At 35.7% G+C, this 18,361-nt stretch overlaps 1 protein-coding gene across 2 annotated transcripts in view; it reads right to left on the minus strand.

Annotated features, from left to right (window-relative positions):
• The window catches only part of IPO8 (importin 8), a 47,546-nt gene that overhangs the window by 15,189 nt on the left and 13,996 nt on the right, over nucleotides 1-18,361 (minus strand). For both annotated transcript variants that reach the window (XM_063154032.1, XM_063154033.1), the window contains exons 6-21: nucleotides 17,424-17,513; nucleotides 16,930-17,024; nucleotides 16,292-16,376; nucleotides 14,284-14,418; nucleotides 13,340-13,439; nucleotides 11,607-11,683; nucleotides 10,223-10,339; nucleotides 7,877-7,966; nucleotides 7,061-7,226; nucleotides 6,344-6,504; nucleotides 5,776-5,901; nucleotides 5,076-5,142; nucleotides 4,309-4,434; nucleotides 3,751-3,848; nucleotides 2,627-2,722; nucleotides 1,001-1,221 (exon numbers count right to left, since the gene is read on the minus strand). In XM_063154032.1, coding sequence (XP_063010102.1) covers nucleotides 1,001-1,221; nucleotides 2,627-2,722; nucleotides 3,751-3,848; nucleotides 4,309-4,434; nucleotides 5,076-5,142; nucleotides 5,776-5,901; nucleotides 6,344-6,504; nucleotides 7,061-7,226; nucleotides 7,877-7,966; nucleotides 10,223-10,339; nucleotides 11,607-11,683; nucleotides 13,340-13,439; nucleotides 14,284-14,418; nucleotides 16,292-16,376; nucleotides 16,930-17,024; nucleotides 17,424-17,513 — 1,850 coding nt within the window. The remainder of the gene's footprint in view (nucleotides 1-1,000; nucleotides 1,222-2,626; nucleotides 2,723-3,750; nucleotides 3,849-4,308; nucleotides 4,435-5,075; nucleotides 5,143-5,775; nucleotides 5,902-6,343; nucleotides 6,505-7,060; nucleotides 7,227-7,876; nucleotides 7,967-10,222; nucleotides 10,340-11,606; nucleotides 11,684-13,339; nucleotides 13,440-14,283; nucleotides 14,419-16,291; nucleotides 16,377-16,929; nucleotides 17,025-17,423; nucleotides 17,514-18,361) is intronic.

Here is an 18,361-nt window from a genome sequence, read left to right on the forward strand (position 1 = left end):
ACACATTCAAGGGAGGTCACAGTGACGTTTCAGTTCAGCAGGATGTGAAGAAGTCAATGGCACAATGATAAATATGCAAGTTGATTCTGAAAATTCATTTAAAATCAGAATTGGGGTTCACTGCAAAGAGTGATTTTTTTTTTAATTAAAGGGAGCACTTAAAAATAACTTACAAAATCCAGAACAGAAAGTATGTACACAGTGTTTCAGATAAAAAGTTAACATGTTGTTTGTTATAAATAGTAAATACAGTTACTGGCTTTTGCATCTATGTATTAGCCTTTGCAAGCTATTGTCACAAAGATTCTGATATAATATAATTTGAAATTCCTTTTAACTGCTTTTTGGTATAATATAGTCTGCCAGTTTATGTATGTACCACATAGCTTATATAAATAATAGTGTGATAAATACATATTATATCTTAGGCCTTAGCATAATATTAAAATGAAAACTGAGTAATGTATTAAAATGCTTTTATTTGTGTAACTAGCCCAGATAATGGTGTGAAATAGCCAGGTTGTTTCTCACATTTGTGGACCATCTTATCTGAATGATAACAGTGACAAGAACCAGAACACCAAGAGAAAAAAATTTACTACTGACTCTCCAATTATTAAAAAGTGTCAAAACAACAGAATGGAGCCTCAAGAAGAAATAAAACATATTGATTTAATCTACAAGATGGCATGTAGACAAGTCAAAGATTAAAACCAAGCAAAAGAGTTCCTAGAACATGTAAACTCACAGGAATATTTAAATATGTATAAACTCTTATGAATATGTATGTACCCCCTGTAACATAACAGTATATAGAGAACATTGTTTTAAGCCAACAATGTGTTTTTGGCAGATTGCCAAGCACCCTAGTGCTGGATATTGTCCCTTTTATCCCTTACTAAACTTTTAGAAGTTTTCAAGAGTATCATAGTTTCTCACATTGTTGAAATCCAGCTGGTCAATATTGAATATTGTAAAAAATAAACCTCTCAATACTTGCCCAAAAAAACAGTCTGTGTCATTCATCCACTGGTTTATGAACTGTGCAGTGATGGGCTCAGGATTGTGTGGAAATCTGATGTTCTCCAAGGTGTGCAAAAGTAGGTCAGGGTTGTAGTAGAGCGCAGCTATGGCAACTTGAAGACACATGGTACGGAGCTCGCTCGTTTTAACTCCTCGAGTCAGGCGCTCCAGAACAGCCTCCACAAACAGGGGAATACACTGGGCACAAAAGAAGACAAAAAGAAAAGGAAGGGGGAAAAAAAAAGAAAACTGTCATTAGACATGTTGCCAGATAATACAAAATTTTGTAATATTTTTACCAGAATTATGTCCTGAGTTATCTGAAGTTCAGGTATAGAAGAAAGGAACACATTCCTTTCACTTTCTAGCCTCTGATCACACACTTATAAATCTTTCTCAAAACAGCTCTTCTCTGAGCTAAAAATTGCAGTGTTATTCTGAGCACAGGGGAGAATATTTCAGGCCTTTGGCGGAGTTTGCTCTAGCATGTTGAAAAGATTTAGAAAAAGACTTAGACATTCTCATCTTTGAAGAAGGATACTAAACTATTTCAAAACTAACAGGCATTAGAAATTGAACTACCTAAATTCATAACATAGTTAGAAGATTTTCCGAGTAAAGTGATGTTAGATTTTTTATAGAAGTGTAAAATGACTTTATTCAGATAAAAGCAAATATGCACAAATTTCTAAACAATGAAATAAGCATCTTCTAAACACATGTATATTTCAACGGGCACATTTATACATTACAAAAATTTGGCAAGCATTACAAAAGTTTTAGTTTATGAGTTTCAGTTCAGTGTGCAACCATTTTAATCCATAGAGTTGTACAACTCAATTAAGCCTTCCACCACATATTTATTTCAATGCAAATACATTGAAGTCACTTTAAACTCTTCCAGATTTCCTTTAAAAAATAAAACCTTTCAGAGAATGTTTTTATCTTCAATTACTTCAGATTTACGCGAGTAAAGTTATATCACTTTCAGTGAAATTAACTGAAAATTTATCACTGAAATCCATGGATTGCACTGTGGCAACATCAAACATGGTGTGTCAAGGTAATTTAGGCTCATTACATGAGTCCAGAATTTGGCCCTTAATAGGAAAAAGACTACTTTCTAAAAAGGTGTCCTAAGAACTCTGGAAAAATGTGATTATGTTTCTCTCTGCAATCACAAGCAAGCCATGCTAAAAAATCTGCATTTCTAAATGCACTTAGTAATTTAAAACATCAAAAAGTTCCTATAGCTTGGAGAAACAATAGCAGTTGGATATGTACAGTTAACCTCTCAGCCACAGTAGTTTTAACTATGTGTTTTGCATCAAAAGGGAAATTGTATTAAGAGAAAGCAAAAAGCTACAATCTTGCACAACGTACTATGTCTTTGTCATTCAGCCCATATCCATTTTGTGGCCATGCCCACTAACATCTTGTCTCAAAACCAAAAAAAACCCAACCTTACAAACTTTCCTGAGCTCATTTACTTCTTTCTCCCCAGTGTACATTTCCCTCAAATTCTCTAACTGCAGCTGTTTCTCTCAGGAGTCATGGATCATTAGAAAGCAATAAAAGAGAAAACCTGTTCAATATGAATCACCTGGTCAATACCCCGTCCTTTGCACTGAAGAACAATCACTTCTAGGAGTTTGGCTGCATGGCACTCTGCATCTTCTCCTGCATCTCCTGTCAGTACCTAACAATCAGAGTAACAATTTATCAGTAATCACTGACAACACTGAAAGCAAGCGCTCCTGTACCTGCATACATCCAAAAATCTCTACACAGCATATACATATGTATTCATGTTAAATTCTGTGAGGAATTAAGACACATAATTCATCTCTACAGGACATAAACAAGGATTAGTGGCTAAAGGTGAATTTTAAAAACTAGAAGAAATTACTGTACTTCTTAAAGAATGTTATATTATTTGTATGTTCTCACTATCCCTTTTTTAGAATGAAGTGTCACTTAGAAGAATCACTGATGTTCTCCACATGGTGCTTCCATTCTTTCACTTCAATTCTAATAGTCACTGGCAGGTTAACAGCGTGGCAAAGTGAAGTGCTATGTCTAGGCTAGTTTCTGATTAAGAACAAGATGTATGCAATCATTCTGTGTGTAGGCACATACAAATGAAACTGAGTGCTTCATCTCAATACATTTCAACCCCATGGTCACTGTCAATCAAACCTGACAAAAAAAGCAAAATTTTCACAATCTAATAAACACTCCAAGTTTCTTAAAAATAAGCAAGTAGCTAGATGCTTAACACTCTCTAATGCCCCAAATCAGAGGAGGACTGCAGCATGATCTCATACTTTATTATACGTGAGAGACTCAGCATGAAAGAGAAACTAGATAAATGTAGGAAGAACTTCAAATGAGTTTGCACCTTAGCTGACAACCAGAGAGTCCAACTGCAAGATACACAACCCAAGGAAATCAGGCTTCATTAATTCCCTACCTACCAAAATAGCTTTCCATGGAAGAGAGTCAAGACAAACAGCAACTTTCTCCCACACAGCCTTTTGCATGTAATTTTCTTAAAGTATGTCACTTCAAAAGTGTGAAGGTGCTGTGTGTGCTCAGAACTGAGTCAAGACTAAAATTCACTTAGTTCTGAAATGCTTGGTCACCACGTGGCATGTTCAGGTCACTCAGCTCCTCTAATTGTTATGTACCAGTGATAAGAACAACAGTAAGAATCAGAAGCCTTACCTTTTTACACATAGAGTAAATGATTTCTAAATGCTTTGGGTTAGACAGCAAAGTATCAGTGTCAATAGTCACATAATTATGCAAGAGAGGCATCATATCTGCAAAATATGGAGAGCAAAAGAGAAAGAAATTACTAAAAGTACTAACCAGAGAGGCAGTCGTAAAAAGGGGAATTCATTAGGTGATGTTCTTGAATATGGTTGGAAATTCAAACTCTGATAGTCTTTCCTGGAAGAATTCTTCATAAAATGCACTATGCAGGCTGCATTCTTGGAATTAGAGCAGGACTACATTTTAATGAATCAATTTGTATTTTCACATTAACTTTGAATATTCAACTTTCTTTGAGTTCAGGACCCCTACAACAACTGATCACACTGACAGATTTGCTTTTCCTACTTAAATATCTCCTGTTGCACTCCCACACTCAACAGATGAGCAGGGCATGACTCAAATACATGATCATTTTAAACCTTGGCACTAAATGGAAGAGACCCTTATCTGCTAGAGATGAATTCTCAAACAGTAAAGATATCACTAGAACAGAAGTGAATTTACCTGCAAAGTATTCAAAGCAGTCCTGCTGGAAAACCTCGTACAGAACACCTAAAAGCTGCCACATCTGAGGTGAAATCATCTGGCATGTTAAGCTGAAGGCCAAGGACAGAATTTCTTCATAAAACTCTGCAAAAGACAATTTGAAGCAGGGTGCTTTACAGAAAACATTTAACTTGCAAATACCTTGAAATCTGAAACCAAGTCCTGAGTCATGTAACAACTAGAAGACAGCAATTAGAAACTAAATCATACAGAGAAAAATAAAACAAATTGTAAAAGACTCTTTCAGACAGGCTATAGTTGTTGGCTATAGTTACAATGATATGCATAGTTTTACACTGTAAACACACACCAAAAAATATATCAGCAGCACATTAAAGACAATGCTTCTCATTGATTTACTGCAAAATATATTTTTCCTCAGTCTTTCTTTTTTCTTGAAGGCCTTATCACAAAAGTGTAACTTTTAGTGCAGCATACTGATGAAGCAGTAATTTAATTGCAGACCATGTCCATAAGGACTAATGTAATTTAGACATTGTCCTTTAACACAATTAGCCAGAATTATAATCAGAACAGCATCTTCAGCTTTTGACCTCCAAAACACAACAGCCAATCTGACTAATGTACAAGAGTAGATGAGGCGAAATTACAATGGTAAAATAATGGCTTATTCTTTAAAGAAACACACACAAAAAAAGATAAAATTCTGTTCTGAAAGATAACAATAATTAATTTACATGATTTTTCATATCTCTAAAACATACCTATCACGTGTTTCTGCAAAACGAGGCCAATGATCTGTAAACAAATGCTCTCGAGCTGTTGAGTGATCTGAAATAAAAACATAGAGCAGTTTATTAAAAAAATTAGAAATACAGCAATCAAATACATGTATTTGACTAATTCACTTTGAGCAGTTCTTCAAATCAAAAAGGCTTTTATCATTTTTAAATGCTGAATTAACAATCATAATATTATGAAATAAGGTCTCACTGATGCAGAAAGAACCTCTTTACCCTGAATGTGTGATTTGTGGGCATACATTGCACCATAACTGGGAGACCAATTCCTAGGAATTCAATCCAAGATATTGCTGGGTAAACTAAAGATATGGGTCATCACTGTAAAAAACTAGGTTTATGCAAAATATTTCTTTTAAAATTCTATTTTAACAGTATGTAATACAACTAGCCAGTGTGAAGAAAATTAACTCTACCCCAACCAAAACCAGCACATTCCAATGAAGTGTTTACCAAGTAAGGGCTAAGAATTTTACCCTTGGGACATAAATTCCCTTGAAGTTGAAAGCTGAAAATTAATAAATCACAAAAGTAAACTGGGCTTTAGATTCCAATCTGTCAGAGATGGCTTGGTACCATCCCACTGCAGTAAATGCACATTCATGGCAAATAATGCAACACACACAGAAGTGCTTCCTGTCATGCATACCAAGGAAAATCTCACCTCCTTGTGATCTTCCACAACTGTCAGGATTGTGTCAATTGTGTGCAAGATGCCCATGGCCATAACAGTTTTGTCCTCTACTTCCTCATATTCCTCACTCTGAAGTACTTTACCAAATATTTCAGCCTGTGAACAAAACCAACCAGCTTGACATTCAAGAGCAAAACCATGTTTCTAATTTGTCATTCAAAACCAAGGCAGTTAATGCAGCAGCAGCAATGCCTTATCTCTAAGAGCTGTCAGCACTGAAAAATATTCTTGCTGCATTTGAAAGGGGAACAGAGCAAATTAAAATCTCCTCTTTTTATTCAGAAGTCTACGTCAAGTAATTTGAAATGCTAAATAGTTAGATTGTGGCTCATTAAAAGCAGTGACACAAATCAGTGTCTTTGAACAATCTATAGGTTGTAAAGATACTTCATACAGAAAGAACCCCACAAATACTGCAAATACTAAGGTGGACTCTTGTAAATATTACTTTAAACAGTGTGTACTTCAAGCAGAGTTCATTAAATGTTCAAAGTAGGACATGCTTCTGCCTGGAGTGGTCATTTAGTATTGCTCTCACCAGGTGCTGGGTCATGTCCACAGCAATAGTGGCCACTTCCTGGCTGTACTCATAGATCATCTTCTGGATTACATTGGTGAGATCATCGTTCTCTGTCTCCCTCACAATGTGCAGGAGCTCATGCATCACTGGCCTCACATAAGGCTTCACATATTCCTTGGCTAAAAGATGAATAGAAAGCAGGTGAAATCAGCTATCCATAAACACAAATATACAGCATCTTCAAACTGCCAGGTAGCTGACTACTCTTGAACAAAATAAGTTTTTTAAATTTGAATTCACTAAAGAAATAAAATAGTCAAAAACATACCCAAGGCAATTTTACAGTCTGTAACTCGTAGACAGAGTAAATAAATTGTGTAATATTGAAATGCCACCTACAGCTAAAATCCACTTTTGAGGGAACACTTGCTCTCATACATAAAGCAGTGCTCATTTTTAAACATACACACTGCTTAAGTTCACTAAAAAAACCCCAAAGATGGGTGATATTTACTTTATAAAAACATGCTGATTCTAACTTCTTTTACATCATAAAAACTTCAAGTCAGAATTTTGGGATGTAATGAGCAAGTGAATCTGCCTAAACATGATAAAATATTCTGAAATCTATGTCTTCAAATGACAGAAATGTTTAGATAAATCTGCACCAACCTCCTTGTCTTGACAAAAAATCAATAGATCAGTGTATACAACTGATGAATCACTGTCACATACCCTGCTCTTGGTTGCTTATTAAGGTCTGAAGGGCTATGGCTGCTTCTACTTTGACAGGCATCTCCTTATCATCAATCAGGCTCTTCTTTGTCAGCTCTACTGCATTCCTCAAGTTTAGCTCATTGTGAAATTTCAAAGCACTGAATGAATGAAGTACCCAACAGGACTGCAAGGCAAAAAGAGAAGCAAGTTAGGGACTATGGCAATTTTAAGCATTTTTAATTGAGTCAAAACCAATGCTAACTGTCTCCCTGCTTGCATGCATTGCTTTTTTCCCCCCACTTAATTATGGTGTATTCTTTCATTAAATGTAGCACAGGCATTGCACTCAAGCAGTTCTTTATTGTACTTTCCCAAATTCCAATATATTCAGTGTGCACATAATTTGTATTCATTGCTTTGGTCCTTCTGGGGGAAATAAAATCAGAACAAAACAATGAAAACTGTTTGTCCATGACTGATATCAGCACTTGGGGATTTTCTTCAAGCAACACCCAAACTGATGTTACCTACTTGAGGAAATCCTACCTACTCTTCACAGCCATCTCTGCTAATGAAAAACGGCCACAATTGCTGCTCAAATTCCCAAGTTTGATTGAAGAGGTGAACATTAATACAACACCAACCCTACATCCATTCCTTTAACTGAAAAATCACTTTTTAAAAACAAAATTATGAAAACACACAGCATAAGAATCTTATTTCAAATTTTACTATGTATTTACCTAATTTCTTTCAGTAACATTCAGAATGAAATCAAACTGCAAAGGAAGGAACCGAGGCAAATACTGGAATTGATGTAGCAGGTGAACTTACTCGAGCTCTGAGGTATCCCAGGTTAGACATGAACAAGGGAAACACATGATTCTGCAACATCAGCTCCATTTGATCCTTGAAGACACTCTTCTGATGGAGTAAGGAAAAATTAATTTTGGAGACCATTCATTTCACATACTTCTTTCTAGCCCATAATGCATTTCAAATATCAACCATGGGAAATACAATAGTTTGTATATACAATAAAGGTATCCTCCCACAAAGAGAGCTGGATCCCTTACCTTGAATAGAATCAACTCAAAAGCACAGCAAGTTCTAAACCAGGTAAGTGAAACAACTGCACATATCATATTTTACTTGGCATTATTCATTACAACATGTAAACTGGAATTTTCATATTATTTAAGGCAATTAATATCAGATGATTTTTCTTAAAAACTAACAAAGATCAATAACCTGGTAATTCCATTCTTCCTACAAAGGAGAAAATATAAACCTGAAGATAAATATGGGGTTAGTATGGAACAGATCTGAGTTTCAAATGAACCACTGTTACTCTAAGTATCAAAACTTACTGTCTTGGACACTACAGCAACAAATTTCATCTTTTTTCATGTTTATTAATGGATGAAGATAATTTCTTTGTGACAGAAATTTTCTTAGCTGGAGAAGGATACTGGATGAGAGTTATCCTTCATTATTCCAACCTTAGCAAATCTCACAGGAAGCTAGAACCAGCATGGAGATTTGAGACTTTCCTTATAGTCCCAGAATAATAGAAAAGATACACGCTAGGGATGCTGTTACCATCCAAAGGAATGGTTCAGTGGCAAAGACAGAAAAGGGTGAAATGGGACACTCAACACAACACGAGTATCTTACATGATCACACTTGATTTCACCAGTGCACACAGCATTTTTTTCCACACTCATCCCCAGCCTTCACAGAGCAGGATGAAGGACTGAGCAGAGAAAAAACAGAGAAAGGAAAACACTGCTCTTTTGTGCACACTGGCCAGAAGTTTGTAGGCTTTGAACTGGAGCTGCTGTGGGAGCCAGGTGGCTCAGGCAGGCCCATTGTATCTATGAGCTCCTTAGACTCAGGATCTCAGTCAGCTCAAGAGCAGAGAGCACTTACAAATCCAGGATTTGATATGGAAGCAGCTGATGGAATGTTTCAATGTGTCAAATTCCAAACACAAGAAATTCAAATTTTAAAGGGGTCTGTGGTGTTTGGGGTTGTTACTCTTGTATAAAATGCAATATAACCTCATGTTTCAGGATTGAAAATTTCAAATAGGAGCAGAATACTGGAATAAATCCCCTTTCTTCCCCACAGGACAGAGATAAATATGTTAATATGAAAATATTCTCACAACACAAACAATGTTTCCTCATTCACTGTTATACTCCTGCATGAGGAAGGATACGTACAATCCAAAATAATCTACAATAATTCTGCAAGAGTTACTGATGTTTCAGGATTTAAGATCATAAAATAGATTGGTAAAAAACCAAAAGGTCAGTGCTGGTAAGATGTTGCTCCTAACTGAAGACACATCCTGCACAGTGAGACAATTCAGATAAAATATAATAAATCACTTTTTAAAAGAAGCTTTCAGCACAAGATCACCATTCTCATGCTAAAAGTGATAATGCTTTGTCAATTACTTTTGACATGGAGCAAAGGCATATTTTGGACTCCATCATCTACAAAAGCACCAGGCAAACTGTAATCAATTTCAATTAGAAAGCAACAGTGTGCATTAAATTTGCATTCAGATTGCAGAAATACACCCAAAATTCTGAAGATGCTGTCTATAAAAAATGGAGGAAGGCTCCTTGTTCTTTTCAGTTTTTCTCAAACCTCCCAACTGGCAGATGAAATAAGACTTAAAGCCACTTATTGAAGAGTGAAAAAGTTGGAAAGCTAGACAGAACACCCCTGTTATGTGTTAAGTAAACCTTTTCCTGGAACCAGAAGAAGCCCATAAGTTAGGGCCATTCCCATAAGTTGAGGAATTTCATAAAGAATCATAGGCCATGTTGCTGATGGAATGCATGTTTGCTTTCTTAACACTTCCATTTTCCCAGTAAAGCAGGAGGAGACCAAGGGACTATCGTGTAACAAACAAACAGAGCTTTGGAAAAATGTGAGAAGGAAATATCTGTGTATAAAATTATGAAATAAAAACCAGGAAGAATGTTAATATTTTTAAATAAACAGACTCTCATATTCTGATTGCAATCAGAGTACAATCTCCCTACAGATTTTTATAAATATGGCTAAGGGCTAGTCATACTTTATAAAGTAAGACTATTTTAATTTAAATCACAGCTGATAGCAAGAATTGCAAACTTATTTTCATTTCTTTACCCATTTACCTTCAGCAAAATATCTGCTAGGGATCCTATAACATGCAAAGCTCCATCTTTTTTCCTTGGATCAATGTTTGGCTCTGTCAGAATCTGGTAGCAATATGCCATCATTTTTGGTAATACCTGTGGCAGGACAGAAAACGCACAATCCCATTAGTCAAGTTATTTTAATAGCATTGTTTAAACAACTCATATGACATTTTCAAGAAGAAATTTTGTCTTGGCTAGAGCAATGTGAGGTACTAAATGTAGCCCCTTTCAATAGTTAAAAGTGTAAAACTTTGGAATTTTCAACTTTTCAGCCAAATTGGTCAAAATTAGATTCATCTCCATGAAATTTCTCATTACTAATAGCAAGTAAGGTATTTTTGTCACTGTGTTGAAGCAAATCAAAAAAAGTGATGAAAAGGCAAAAGGCTCAAACAGCACCTCGCCCACTTTTTCTCTTCTTTTCTGGCTTGTCTCACACATAAATATAAATACATATGTGTGTGTGCATATATCTATGAAAATACATATATTTTCAAGGAGAGCTTGGACTAAAATCTCATAAACTTAATTTGATCTATTGATTTTGGCAGTAGTTTCTAAAGTTGACTAGACTTAGAAAAGTTTCCTGGCAAAACCAACAGCTGAATGTGATTTCCACACTCATTATGTCCTTTTCCAACATGCCACTGGGATGGTCTAAATACAAATTATGAAAATGAGAAGGAGTATCAGTGGACAAGAACTGTTTTGACAATAAAAAAGTAGAAAGGTCATATTCCACCTATTCCACCTAATGTAAAGACTGTGTTTTCCTCTGAAAATCCATCTGGAAATTGAGCTCCATGATTACTGGATGTTAAAATGGAACCTAGAACAACATTTACCATTTTAGCCAACTGTGCTTTCTAGGGGGCTTGCCTGAGTATTTTTGTACAGGTCACAGGAAATACAGAAAGATCTACAGAAAAGTTATGTCCTCATTTAAAGAATAACTATATGGAATGGGTTTTGTCCTTGCTAACTTCATTGCTGCCAATTTTCACCATCAGTGAAAATTAATAAGGATCAGATCTACTTTTCCTCCTGCTACAGTCTGTGATGCTGAGAACAGCTGTGACAGAGGATGTTTGTAAACCTGGGAAAATCTATTCCAATATATCTATTCCAACCCATTTTGTAACTGGCAGATGCATTTTAGATCTGGAAGAAGAATCCACTTAGTATTTGTACACACCATATTTTAACTCTCCCCAAATTGATAGCATTCAGCCAGGCAACATTTAACTATGTAGCAGCAAGTATATTTTTCAAGACTAGCTTCCTTTAGCATCTTCAAATACATGGGGAAAATAACTTTATTACGGAAAATTCAAATAATTTAAAGCCACTGGTTTCATACCTCTTTTCTCTTCTTTGCAGCAGTGTAAAGGAGATTCTGGGCTGCTGTTGTTGTGGATGCATAGTCCTCAAATACATCTAAAAGAATGGGGAGAAAAGAGCATTAAAATTTTTCTTTTCTGAATAATAATTTTTTTTCTAAACCATCTTGGTTTTGGTGTATCCCAAAACCTGGATGAACATATAACCTCAAAATTATTGACAGGTTTGTCTTCACTTCCTGGTTAAAGAGTCAGACCCAAGCTTATGTGACACACCTTACTTCTTGCCTTCCAAATCCACTGCCACTCTTCATTCCCTTAATTAAGAATATTCTCTTTATTCATTAGCTCTTTTGAGACCATATACAAGGGATGAAAAATTCTGTCCCTTTTTTTAATTAAAACTGCTATAGGAAGAACAACAATACACTCCAGTACCATCTGTATACCACATGTACACATTTTTGACTTGATTTTATTAAAACCTCATGGGAAACTTTTTGTACATAAAATCTACTTAGATCTGGAGTCATTTTAAATCTGTTGAAAGGTCAAGTTTTTTAGTCTCATTCACTGCAACTAAACTTCTGCTGTTCATATTGAAAGGGTAATTTATATCTTGAAAAAAAAGTTCTGTGCTGCAAACATGTTCTAATCCAAACATCCCCACACAAATTAAATCAAACTAAAAGATCTTAAAACGCTATCTTAAAATGTGACTCAAATTACACACCAACTTTTCCTGAAAACTTTTAGATAAAACATCATTAGGAAATACTACCAGACCACTGAAATCCTTGTTCCAAACCAAAAAGTGCCTCAAAAAACTCCATTTAATGTACTTTGATATGTGAGTGTAATGTACTTTGAGTGGCTTTTAACCTTCCCACGATACAACCTGAATCTGTTTTTAATTGCCTCAGCTACACATAAAAATAAGATTCACTACTTACACAGAAAGAACTGAATTCACACACCAAATATCAAGGATGTATGTATACCCTAGTGATCAACACTATATTGTAATTAATTTGTTGCATAACAACTCTCCAAGCTTTTAAATAATTCTATGAATATTTAAATTCCATTTTCATATACACTAATCCCAAATCAACTAATTAAAATTTCCCAAATGCTGCATATATATCTCTGTGGTGCCTGGCTTGCAGGAGTTTTCCAGCTAAAATTGCTGTACTTTTAAAGTACCTTTCTCCTTTTCAATGACATGAATCTTTTAATAAATGCAATTATTCATAATATGGCCCTATGTGTTACTCCTAAGATTTTGCACTGTGTCTTTTGAAGGAATATATATATCTAATTATCTTACAATGGAGTAGCAATAAGTGGCAGAAGAATGCTGAAAGCACTGACAATTTTCAGCAGGGAAAGAGTAAGTCAGGCCTCTTCTGGCCAAAGTGAGAGCTGCAGGAACCTGCAGACAGCTGGCACATCTGCAAGCCAGGATTCTGAAACAGGCACTAACAAGGGAGCAAGCCAGGCTGTCTGGGCTGCTCTGAGCACAAGTGAAGTAGGAAAAAACTCTGAGAGAATCATTTAGATCAAAGCTACCAGGCCCATAGCCCAAACTCACCTGATCTGCCACATGGTTTTAACTACAGATTACTGAGATTTAAGAAAAAAGTTTTGTTCTTCCCATTGTTCAGGTGAAAAGAGACATTACAGTGGCCATGCTGATCACTGGAACTACAGGGTACAGTTATGATGAAAGCACAAAATAGAGCCAAATTACCAAATTTCATGCGGATATATTCATATGGATCCTCTTGCCAGAGCTCCTCATCCTCATCTTTGTAGCACATTAGAGAGAATATCACCTCTTCTGTTATGGTCTAATTTTAGAAAAGCCAAATACATGTAAGTACACATAAAATCAAATTCCAGTGCAGCTGCCCTCCCCCATGCACTAATTTATTAGACTTATTTTTCTGGAGAGTTACATTCCTTTAAGCAGCACTCTTTTATTTTGTCTACCAGAAACAAATTCACATTATTATAGGTACTTTCCTTTTGAAACAGGCCCAGAGAGCAGCAGTAGTTATATAATCTATCTTTATAATATTACATTACCATGCACAAAATACACTTCAGGACCTGGTCTGTACACAGCAGAATACTACATTCTGCAGAAGGATCTCACCAATGCAATACTTAACATGAGAATGGATTTCAGAGTCCTTCCCCTTAAAAGTCATGGAATTAAGTAACCACACAGGGGATCTTATGATATGAAAAAATAAAAGACCAGGAAGATCACTTTTCATTTGTTCTTTAGTTCACTTATAAAACATGTCCTTAAAAGAGGGTTTAGCTCCTCTTAGATGAATGTTCTCTTCGTGCACTATCTTTGCACTACAATCAAAAATCTATGACATTTCTGAACACCAGTAACTAATAAAAGCATAGTACACTATGACTTTTTAGCAGACTGTAAAAATTCAAATAAAGAACTTATGGAACAGAATCTTTGCTTGAGTTAACATTATCTGCAATAAAGGGTAGTCATATATTGCAAAACACAACCGCATTTGTGTAGAAATGCTATTTTATTTTCCAGATCAACTGAAAAATGATTAGTGAAACCTTCTTTAAAAACACAAAACTTGGGGGGCTGGGGGATGTTTTTTAACCCCTCTGATGACATGCATTGTTTATGACTGGGTTTTAAGCACTGACCTGTATGTGTGGCTTCATTTGCTTCCATGTGATAGAGTGAATCACCCCTTGGTTCAGATAATTCAATGTTTGCTGAAGAACACGTGGTGCAACATAGTCTTTTTGCCTGTACTGGTCTAAGATTCTTAAGAGAACCTAAAGAAGTGACAAATTGGTATTTTTAAATGAAGACTGAAAATTCTGCCTCATGCATAAACATGCAGTGCACTTCCTCAGTGAATATACATGAACAGATAAAGTAGTTTTACAGCAGATGTTCTAGCATTAGAAATCATTATAATGCCTTTGATCCAAAAATCATAAATAATTGAAATATCAAGGTTCTAATCCTGCAAACATTTATGCAGATGTCCACCTTTACTATTAGCTCTATCATGTGATCACTTGTGATTATAAACCAAAGATCTACTTCAGTAGTGAGAGGCTCACAGTTTAGAGAGGCCTCAGCAAAACCTGGAATAGGTGAGGAAAAGGCACAGTGAGATTTTCAAACTGGGGCTTCTATACCTGCTCACTGGTGTCTGCATTCATATTTAATGACAGGTCCCTAAAGAAGACAAATTACTTTGGAAAAACAGTGAAGAGAATAGAAATACTAAACCAGGAAAGAAAAACAGGTTCACCTTAGGCTCTGAATCAGAAGAGGTGCAGACCCCTTAACTTCAATTAACTTACTATAGCCATCACCTGGCATGCTATTACCAACTCTATCACACAAAGCTTCCTTGGTAAAAAAATTTCCTCTACTAAGAAAAAGCCACAGAACAAAGCTACTAATCTGCACTAACAGCAGGTGAATTATTAGTAAGTGTAAAGAAGTGGCATATACATGAATAACAATAAAAGTCAAGGGCAATGCATAACAAAATTTGAGTCATATGCTTTCAGCAGAACAATTCTGCTTTGTAATTCTTCAGAACATTATAATAAATTTTATTTTGAATATAGCTCCTTCATTAGGAATACAGAGTTTGATGTTAAGTCTTTTATATGAAATGCTCCAAGGACAAGAACTGTCTGTATCTTATAAGACTCTAGCACAATGTCAGCACTTATCAACTGATGAATAAGTAACAAAGGCTTAGTCATGTAATATTCACAACAGAATTCTTACCATTTCTGCAAGGAATAATGATAAATCACTATTTAAGAGCCAGAAATTGAAGAAATGTGCAGATCATCCAGTACATTTATCTTGAAAGCTAAACTGTCCCCTCTGCAACGTAGCTTAATACCTTAACAGAAAAACTTTAAGCATTTCAAATTATAACTGCCCATGGGAGTCCATTTTTCTGCTCAGAAGTTACACACTGCAAGGAATTTAGAAAAGATACTTGGCTATTTCTCTTTTCATTTAATTTACAGCCTTACCACAACCATTCCCCTCCTTAGCTCCTCCTTATGGATAAACTATTCTGTTGTCAGACTGGATGAAGAGTAATTTTGTTTAGCAACTTTATCAGAACTGAACTGTCTCCACACACCATGTTAAACACAAATAATTAGCATTCCTAACAAAAAATAATTTCCTTGCAAATGGTGAATTTAGGTTATATTTTCACATAATATGCTTTCCAGGAATAAAATAATGGTCATTGCTGTTCTCCAGACATCTAATCTTCTGGTATCTTTCTGAAATAAAACAGTATCATTGAATTAGTGTAACAGGCCTGAAAATACACCCTTCTGTGAAATGAGGCCTCTGCACCAAAAGTGTTCCTCTCAGTTGTATCTAGAGTACTTATACATGACAATAATACCATTTTATCAGCACTCACCTTTTTCTGAGAGTTTTCCTGCAGTGTTTTTTGAGTTGCTGAAAAATTATGTTATTATACCTCAGCTGTATGTCACTGAGTTCTAAAGAGTTTCTCAGTCACTACAAGGAAAACCTGCCAGATTCTCATCATTTTTGTTCAATAAATGAACCTCAATACAAGCACTGTTAAAAAGTAATACATTTCTTCAGTCAAAATAATGCAATTCATAAAAAATGAACTGTGCTTACCTGTTGTATGCCCACAGCATAGGTTTTTAAAAAGAAGTCTGAGAATTCAAAGTATTCTTTAGTTACATTTCCAGGACTTCCATATCTTTAAAAGGAAAAGGACACAAATATTTACACTGTGAGAAGTCTATGGTGTCAGGAAAATACAGTACTTCCTAAACCATACAGGACCCTGAGTGGTCTTGCATCAACAAAGGAAAAATTTACCAGATTCCTTCTAAGCCATCCTTTCCCATGTAACACCTCACTTCCCTTTTCTTAAATTATCCCAAGGTAAGGTATTATACTGAAGTAAACATGGCTTTTTGTCACAAGCTCTGTAACTTCCATGTTTATGGATTTCTTTTCAAATATTTCCCTGCCTTTATGTTTGATAATATAAACACTTGTAGCTGAGTGTATTAAAATTATTATGTAGTTAAATAGATTTACTTTTCCTGTGGGGCAAGTTTCTTGCCATCTTAAGGGAGTCAAATCATTTCACTGAGAACTGAGACCAGCAGTTGTGCCAGTGCAAGGCAGAGGACAGGAGCAGGAAAACCTCTTCAGTGACCAGGAGCTGTTAAATTGCTCAAACTGTCTTCTCTACTTGCATGCCCAGTAATGGTACAGACCAAATTTAGTTTCTAATCAGTCACCTTTCAAAGAGACGAGCTACAATATGCAATGCCCACTTCTTGCATTTCCACCACACCAGCTCTGGTCTGTCATCTTCATCAATTTGCAAAGTCTCCTACAAACAAATACATTTATTTTAAATTAGTTAATGTCATTTGCTGAGAAGCAATTATGTTTTAAATATTCCTTGCTAAGTAAACTAATATAAAGACACAGCATGGACTAAAGCTTTGATTCTGTGAACAGTTATATGAGACTCAGGAATTTTCAGTTATCTTAATTAGGCAGTATAATGTCTATGTGCAATACCTGCACAATGGCTGTACCCGAATTTTAAAATTGTGCATATTTAAAAAATGCAAATTCTCAGATACACTTGAATACTACATGACTCTGGCTCAAAAATCCAAGGAATAAGAATCTTAAGAAAAGAACACTTAAAAAATCTTTCCACTGACTGTTCCTCAAATGCCAACACACAAGTTTCAGAGGTTTTTACAAAGCTAGAACTCACCAGTGGTACATTTCTATCAATGATGGTCCGGAAGATCTCCATCCACTGAGTCATAGTCTGGTTATTCACCAGCTGGAGGGGCAATGCATACTGCAATAAGGGAAAAAACACAGCTATGAAATACTATATTTCCCTGCAAAAGGCAAATCTTTCTGCAGCAGTTACATTCTAAGGAAGATGAGGTTTTAAGTAAAGTTAAAACCAATTAGGTTACATATCAACACTACTCTAATTGCATTTCTCTTGGTACAATTTGAAAAGGAATTTCTGAGCAGACATAATTTGAGGAAAGTTCCTCAGTCTAAGAACTTGCCAACTGTCTTTGTTTTTCTTCTTCACAACAGCCCAGGTACTTTTTAGGATTACAGCAGTATCAGTATCACAGGGCTTTGGCAAACTAACAGCATTTTAGCAAGCAAAATGTACTCGCTGTACAGAACCAGAGGACACAGCCTTAAGCTGCACCAAGGGGAATATAGGTTGGATATTAGGAAGAAGTTTTTTATGGAAAGAGTGATAAAGTACTGGAATAGTCTGGCTGGGGAGGTGGTGGAGTCACCACCCCTGGATGTGTTTAAGAAAAGCCTGGATGTGGCACTGGGTGCCATGGTTTAGTTGAGGTGCTGGGGCATGGGCTGGACTTGATGATCTTGAAAATCTCTTCCAACCTGGTCATTCTGTGATTCACTACTACTACCCAGCTACTATCCCATAAACCTCACTTCTCTACAAAATCCAAAGAAAAGTAACAATATTCAGTTATTAAAAAGAAAAATAGAATCTTGGTATTTTTTAAATTCTCCATCAATTTAGTAACAAACTATTTTAGCTTTTCAACACACCCTAAGGATTTTCAGGCTGTTCCTTATGAAGGATTTGGTTTGGTTTCTGATTGTAAGTACTCCTTCACAAAACTCATCTCAGTAAAATCCAAACTC

Source organism: Melospiza melodia, chromosome 4, assembly GCF_035770615.1.
Source record: "Melospiza melodia melodia isolate bMelMel2 chromosome 4, bMelMel2.pri, whole genome shotgun sequence".
NCBI classification, from domain to species: Eukaryota; Metazoa; Chordata; class Aves; order Passeriformes; family Passerellidae; genus Melospiza; species Melospiza melodia.